The following is an 8,227-nucleotide window of genomic DNA, read 5'->3' on the forward strand; positions in this document are numbered from 1 at the left end:
TTTAGAGCGGGCTGGTGCTCATGTTCTCTGGGAAACTGGTAGTAAATGTGTATGGCTCTGTAAATGGAGCACCCAGATGCCGTAGCATAGTCTAACAATGATCGCATGCATGGTTAGTTGTGGTTTAGCCAGACCAGATCTGCTAAACATCTAGGGATAGGCATTCTTTTTGAGCCCATATAAATGGTAAGTGTTGCCATTCAGGTCTTAAAAGATTTTGGTAATTAGAATTGTAATACATTTTGAAATACAATTTAGAATAAAATAGAGGTTTTTTTTTTTTTGCATAATCTTGGCCAAGGTTATGGGCTTTCACATCATGCCCAGGTAGCCTCATCATTGTGCATGCCTTTCAAGCAGCCCAGTCAAAGTAGCTGAAAGGGTCCCATGCCCCAAAACTCACCCCATAACTGACATACTATAAAAATTAATCGGTCTTACCTAGAAGAGAAAATGGGGGGTGAAAGAGAGAATGGGTGATAGATGGTGTCAGAGATAAAGAGGGTGAGAGAGAGTGTCTGTCAGGGATAGAGAGAGAGAGAGGGGGGTGAACGATTGTCTTGGATAGAGAGAGAGGGGGTGAACGATTGTCAGGGATAGAGAGGGAGGGGGTGAACGATTGTCAGGGATAGAGAGGGAGGGGGTGAGAAAGACCGTGTGTCCGGGATAGAAAGATAGGGTGTCCGTGATAGAGAGGAGGGCGAATGGGGGGGGGGGGGGGGGGGGGGCTTGAGAGACAGAATTGGGAGGATGAGTCAGGGAGAGAGAGTAAGTGTCAGAGATAGAGAGAGTGGGGGTTGAGAGAATGAAAGGTGAAAGAGATGGTGTCACAGCGATAGAGAGGGGGGGGTGTGGGAGGGGAATAAAAATGGTGTCAGGGGAAAAAAGGAGAAAGAGTGAGCGAGAGAGAGAATAAGGTATAAAGAGAGAGGGTGTCAGGAAAAGAGGGGTGAGAGAGAAGGTGTCACAGATAGAGAGAGGGTGAGAGGCACTGTCAGTGATAGAGAGGGGGGTGAAGAGAGGATGACTGAGTGAGGGGGATGAGAGAGGATTTCAGGGATGAGGGTGTCAGTGATGGTGGTGATTGGGGGGGATCAGGAAAAGAGAGAGGGGGTGAGTGGGGATATCAGGGATAGAGGGGGGTGAGAGAGAGGGGATGTCTGGCAAAGAGAGAGATGTCTGAAAGCAGATCTTCTTTCACTGGGTGTCCTGGGTTTAATGTGAAAGTGTCTAACCTGGGTCAGAGCTCGGTCGGACCCAGGATCGAGATCTCGTGTCCGACCTAGCAATTACAATGTAAAAGCGGTAATAGAGATTTAGATAATTCTTATTAATTGCCTGGTTATTTATAGGTTAAACCGAATATTGTCTGTGTGTCTGTAAACTTGATATTTTGTGTCAAACAAGTTACAGTTAAAGAAGAATTTCATCATGGCAATTTAATATTATTAAAATCTAAATTTGTATCCTGAAATTTAAGTTGAAAATAAATGTTACATATTGTTATGTAGACCCTGAGCCCAGCATGCCTAAAACAGACCTGGTCACTGCCCCCCACTTTTCCCCCAAAGGCCACAGCAATCATTTTGTGCATAAAGGGACTTCTACGAGCGATATTGTTAGAGACCAGGATAAAACTGACACCACGGGTGACATAACTTGTATGTTCACACTGTTTATCATTAGGAAATCAATATAGTATTCCCTAAACATTTTTAGTTACTACTTCATGGGTTATTCAGACCTGATCGCAAAGCTGATTTTTTTTTTTTCTAAAAAAGGCAAAGCCATGCTGCACTGCAGGTGGAGCAAATGTAACATATGCAGAGATAGGTACATTTGGGTGGGGTGTTTTGAAACTTAAGGTCCATACACACTGGGCGACTATGCCCAGTGTGTATGGACAGCGATGATGCCAATCATCGCTGCGGGGAAAGCTGCTCAGTGCATACAGACTGAGCGGCTTTCCCCCTGCCCGGTGCCGATGGAGGGGGGAGGATGGTTTTGCATAGCAGAGCACTATGCAAAGCCGCTCATCTGCTGGTGTAACCAGCAGATGAACGGCTTTCCCGGCGATGGTGCGGGAGCGCGCAGCAGCGCTCACCGCTCATCGCCAGGCCATACACACTGGGCGGCTTTGAACCTCCTGTTTTGAGTGACTTTCAGCTCAAAGTCACCCAGTGTGTATGGGCCTTTAAATATATATTGCTGTGTAAAAATAATGCACCCGGTATTTATCCTGAACAGAAACAAAATAACTCACCTAAATCTTTCTAAACTCTTTCTGCACATGTTACATCAGCCCCACCTGCAGTGCAGCATGTCTGAGTAACCCCCAATATTGCCACTCTGTACCTATTTTACACTGGTTAAAGGATCATTGTTCTGTAAATGTTTGTTTTTAGTATTTAATTTGGTTCATGTGCATTTATTAATGCTAAGTACATTCTAGGTTCTTTTCATACTACTGTTTACATACAGTCCATTCCGATGTCGTTTTTTTGAGTGTTTCTTCATAGCTTTCCATTTAACTGAATCCCTGTGTTCTAACAGATGTAGAGACAGAGCTCATGCCATGGCTGATAGACGAAGTGGAGAAAACATTACAAAAGAATGATCTGGGAAGAACAATGCTTGACAGTAAGTTGTGTACTTCTATCTGAAATTTCTATCCGTTTATTCAAAAAGCTCTGTATATACCTGTAATATACTGTAGGTTATTTGTCCTAAAACATCTAATCACCCCGAAGGTGCGTGGGCAGCCACTAGATGGCACCCAACGGAACTCTGTTTGGGCACACATATTAGTTTATATATCACTGTCAGCTAAAGTATTATTTAGAAAACAAGGACTAGTAAACCTTTAGATTATTAATGATCTGTAAAGTATTACATTCCCAGACTTAAATGCTTTCTTACTATACAACTGAGGAATGACATGTCGATGCAGTACAAAATGTCTACTTTCATGACGTTGACACCAAAAATTAGACCTGTTCTGAATGTCTACATAATGTAAAAATGTACATGAGGTCAACATGCGACATTCATAATGAAAGCACTGACATATTGTCAACATTTAATGTCGACCATGTGTTTTTGCATGAGTATCCCTAATGGCGGACTAAGCCTAAGTAAGCCTAAGCACATCATAACACTTACGCTAACGTCAGTCTAAAGGTTCATACACACATGCCGATGTGTGTACTGCTTTCTAGCAATGCTAGATCACTCAACACACAGCTCTGACAGCCCACACAAAGCGGGAGCTGTCAGCGCTGTGTGCTGAGCAAGATGACAGCGCCAGTGTTCTCTGCATTGATGATCAGCGAGATTGATGGTCAGTGACCATACAGTAGATCTCTGACAGTGACAGTGACGCTGTCGCTATGACCCCTACACACACACTGATGTAGGGCCATTTTTTAAGCGACTTAGTCAAACTTAGCAAAGGCGCTTAGAAAATGCCTTAATATCAGCATGTGTGTAGGGGCCTTAGCGACCCGGGCCGGGGACAGTGGCAGGTGGGGAGTTTTAATGGGGTGGTACATCTGTCAAACCATAATGCAGGTGTCCTAAGGCTAGCTCAGGGAAGACAGGAGCCTCCAGTGGAGCAGAAGGGCAATTTTTATTTAGAAATCAGCATTCTGAATGTTTGTTGTAAATGTAGAGAAAAGCCATGTCAGTTCTTCCATGGAATACAATGCCTTTTTTTCCAGGAAGCAACAGTCAATAGCCTCTTTGCGTCTGGTACTGTTCAGTTGCCTTGTAAAGTACATAGCTTGTGCTATCACATGTGCTAAGCAATTAATGGCCAGAGATAGGAAGAGTTATTTCCCTGTACTTCTGTAAAAGGTTTATCTGCCTACAATTTTGCATGGCAGCACTAATAAGAATCAACATTTATTCCTTGTGACTTTCATTCAGCATTTGCACCATATGTGAGGATACACACACATTTTAATGTACCATGTGCCATAAGGGTATCTACCATGAAGGTGCCATGCACCATGAAGGTATCTGACACAGCCCCTATAGATTTCTGTTGGGGCATCAAGGTTGTCAGATCTATCACATTCACGAGGCAAAAAACATGGGAAAACTCTCCCAAAATCTCTCACTTTCTGATTCTTACATCATATTACATTGGGCCCTAAGTATCTCCTGCATGTATCTAGGAGGGACTGCAGCAGGTACAGTATCTCCAATTCCTTCTGGGATCCCTCCTGCCCTGCTTGCTGTCGCATACCCTATAGGTTTCTATGGGGGATGCGATGCTGCCAGTGTACCAATTTTCTGAAATTGCAGTAGAGCATTGTAGCCTATGGGCTAATTACCACACTGCCATCAGAACAGTGTGGTCAGCCCGGGGTCAGCGTTAACCACACATCTGCAGACCGCCGGCACAGCAGGTAGAAGGGATTCCTGTTCTTGCCTTTGCAGGAACATACATTATGTTGAAAGGATTGCATATTGCAGTGTGATCCTGGGCGGTAGATCCCACCCAGATCGTATTGTATATGCGACCCCTTAATAAATGAGCCCCATAATGTCCAAGTACATACCAAGGACCTGATTCAGGCCTGCTCGCTAGGCTGCGGATATTTGCTGCCTAGCAAACAGGTAAATGGTGCCCTGTTGAAGACCCGCCCACCCCACCACCCGAATCCCTGCACTGCGCTGCCAGCGGATGTGTACGCTTACATATACGCTTGTATGCGCTCGCACAGAGAAAAAATCATTTGATGGTTACTCACCATCGAATGATTTTTCCTTTCCTCATGGATAAAAGTAAGCCTGAACATACTTTTATGCTAACTGTTCTTCTGCGAATTGAGGGTGGGTGCTGACATCATGTAGATTTGGGCGTTTACTTTGTTTCTGTGCAGGGTAAATACTGGCTGCTTTATTTTTACACTCCAATTTAGATATCACTTTGAAGTAAAACCCCACCCAAATCTAATTCTCTCTGTACATGTTACATCTGCCCCACCTGCAGTGCACATGGTTTTGTCCATTTGAGAAGGAATTTGCTTTTGCGAGTGAACCAGAATAAGGGCCTGTGTGTATAAGGTGTATATAAAACATAAATTAATTTCATGTATATTCACAAAGTTTGTTAGATGCATAAAATTATTAAAAATATTGTATAAAACCGTTTGTCCAAAGCATTTTGAATACGAGACTCAACCTGTACTACAGTGGCATTATGATTAGTGAATATTATGGTCTGTATTATAGTACAAAAGAACAGTGCATGGAAATAATGATTTTTCTTCCCTTCTAGTATTAATACGTGAAGTAGTGGAAAAGCGGATTGATGATTTCAGAAAGTTGGAGTTAAAAGACCCTGCGTCATCAGACATATGAGAAAAAACTAATATTGGACGGTATAAATGCACCATGATTGGGTATACAGGATGTATTTTACATGTTTTTATAAGTATATCATTGTATCAGTCATAATAAATCATGAAAGGCGGGTTAGGCTGCGGGCTCGAGGGTTAGGTTTAGGTTGCGGGGTAGGTGAGTAGGGTTAGGCTGCATAGGGTTAAGATTAGACTGCGGAGTGGGGTGGATAATGTTGGGCCAGACACCTATCGGAATTCCCTCCACCGGGATGCCGGTGTCGGTATACTGACTGCTGGTCATGCGTATGTATGCTGTACAAGGTACCTCAGTGGTGGAATTGTGAGTGGTAGGCCTTCTCCTTCAAGTACATAATAAGCCACATGGCAGAGGATGATAGGAAGATTCAGAGGGTGACTAGAAGATGGTGACATGGAGAGCAGGAAGTGAAGGCAATGGGTGACAAGTTGAGGCAGAGTTGTAACAGGTAGTGGGTGAAAGGGAAAGACAGATGGTGATATGAAGTGGGTGAAAGGTAGAGGCAGAGAGTGCCAAGGAGGACCCAAGAATGACAGATTGTGAGGGAAAGAGGAAGAGGTTGATGGGGAAAGGTAGAGGGTGACTGAGAGAGACAGGGTGACATGCACAGGAAGAATGTGATGGGGAGGAGAGTGTGACAGGGTTAGGGTAGGATATACAAATGTCACTTTTTAAAGTAATCACTAACTTCTGAGGCCACTTGGCGTATTGAGGGTAGGTGTATTAGGACACATCTGTATGTAAATAAAGGATACTAGATAAACAGAGGACTATAAAGAAATAAAATAAATTCTGTGAAGGTAGTCTGAGGCAACTGTTTTAGCATATACTGAATAATCAATGTTCATATAGGTCATTTAAGTCCACCTCCGTAACATTCTCACATCTTATCAGTGAAAGTAATTTGTTGGCATTTCATTTTTTCCCACGTCATTTTACAAGATTAGAAACAATTTTGGGCACCGCCCTAAGAAGTTTTAGACATGGCACCTACAGTATGGCACACACTAGCTTCCAGCAATCGCAATTCACAATACATTTTATGTTAATAGATGTCAGCGGTGATCCATGGAGGTTAGGCCACCCGGTAACTAGTTTAACCAGGTTTTGCTTTATTAACTGATAGAAAGCAGGAGCAGAGTTAAGACCTGTACACACTGTGTGATCAAACTAGTGATATTGTTCAGGATTCGTTTGCATTGGAAAGTGTGTATGTCCTTGCTGATGGCGGGTTCCCGCTGCCGCCGATATCCGTGGCAGAGTACATCGCCCAGCATGTACACACCAGTCGTCAGACAATGCATGCTCCCACGGACCGTTATAGACCCTCTCCATCTTCTTTGCATGTTCAGACAAGGTAGGGGATTGTTATAAAGGGCCATGCTGCAGAATACAGCATGGCCACCGCTCACGTTCATTGCCCGCCGGCATCGGGAAAGTGTGTATGCATCTGCAGATGCCTGGACCCCGCTGACACTGTACATCGCCCAGTGTGTACAAGCCTTAGGACAGAGTTAATCAGTATGCAGTAGGGACACAAGGCTTTATCTCCAGGATTTTGTTTTACATAAAATATAGTTTTTGTGATAAATTCTATTCCTAATACTGTAACAAGTATTGTGTAAAATGTTAATTTACAAGGCATCACTATTTGTACAATCCCCAAGCCTGCTGTGCATGAATAGGTTAATCATTCACTGCATGATATCACTGCATATAGCATATCAAAAGGGATTTTAAGAGGTTAGGTACATTTTACATAGAAGCATAGAATTTGATGGCAGATAAGAACCACTTAGTAAAATATTTTAAACTATTTCTCCAAATTGGCGCTGTCTTTATTTCTTTCTGTTTCTTGCATATTTCAAGGGGTGGAGTATTCCCTTGTTAAAGACAGCAGCAAATCCGGAAGCTTTTTTGAATAGATTTGCGCTCTGTCATTTCGTAACCTTGATTTTGCAGTGTAAATGATGTCTGCTTTAAAAAAAATTGGAAATTTCTTACCAAATCTCTCACTTTCTGAATCTCTCATCCTATTAAATTTCACCCATGGTGTTCTGACACTTCTCCTCAGTCCCCACTAGCAGACAGCAGTGCATGTTTTATGGAGCAAAGGTGCATGTATTATATACATTGCTTATACCACTTACTAAACCACACTGCTCATGTAAGATTATCCATGTGACATTCATTATTAATACCTTTTAGAGTTACAACGTATGTATAAAAAAAATACTACTTTAATAAGCAATAATTATATTACCAATTTTATTCAAAGGTGTTTCCTTTTTTTTTGCAGGATCATCAGTCTCCATCTTTGTTCCCTGGTGCAAGAACCCTCAATCTATAAACAACATACGGGAAATTATAAATATAAGTTCTGTGTGAAAAATGACCAATAAAGAACCATTATTTACTGACTAATTAATTTGTGTAGCTTCTCACAGTATTATATAATATCTTATGTATTAAGCAGGCTATACAATCAGGTCTGCCCTTTAGCTAGGCTACATACGTTCAGCATGCAGGCTGAATTGCCATATGACTTCAGGTAGTACTAGGGCATGTAACGTAACTGTACACGCAGACCGCATTTGCTAACATGCACAGTAATTATCTTATTATATTGAACCCATACACATGCAAATGTTGTACCAAATGCAAAATGGCTAGTATCCAAGAGTGAACTGAGGGCTGAGTTTGGCAACCACTGGATAAGACTACAAGAGGGCCATTCCTATCCTACAGTTGTAAAAGTAGTGTTAACAGAGGTGTTGCTAAGTAATCCCTTGTAAGAATGCATTATAAATAGGCACAGTGGGGCTGTTCCAAAGTGGAA

General features: G+C 42.4%; 1 protein-coding gene across 2 annotated transcripts in view; it reads left to right on the forward strand.

Moving 5' to 3' along the window:
• RSPH3 (radial spoke head 3) overlaps positions 1-7,824 on the forward strand; it is a 31,517-nt gene extending 23,693 nt beyond the window's left edge. The window contains exons 8-10 of one of the 2 annotated variants that reach the window (XM_083174671.1): positions 2,554-2,640; positions 5,288-5,411; positions 7,688-7,824. In XM_083174671.1, the coding sequence (XP_083030797.1) occupies positions 2,554-2,640; positions 5,288-5,370 (170 nt within the window). In that variant the 3' untranslated portion in view covers positions 5,371-5,411; positions 7,688-7,824. The remainder of the gene's footprint in view (positions 1-2,553; positions 2,641-5,287; positions 5,412-7,687) is intronic. The other variant, XM_083174673.1, reaches the window with a different exon arrangement.
• The last annotated feature ends 403 nt before the right edge of the window (positions 7,825-8,227 follow it).

Source organism: Crinia signifera, chromosome 3 (assembly GCF_055691185.1).
Source record: "Crinia signifera chromosome 3, ASM5569118v1, whole genome shotgun sequence".
Taxonomy (NCBI): domain Eukaryota; kingdom Metazoa; phylum Chordata; class Amphibia; order Anura; family Myobatrachidae; genus Crinia; species Crinia signifera.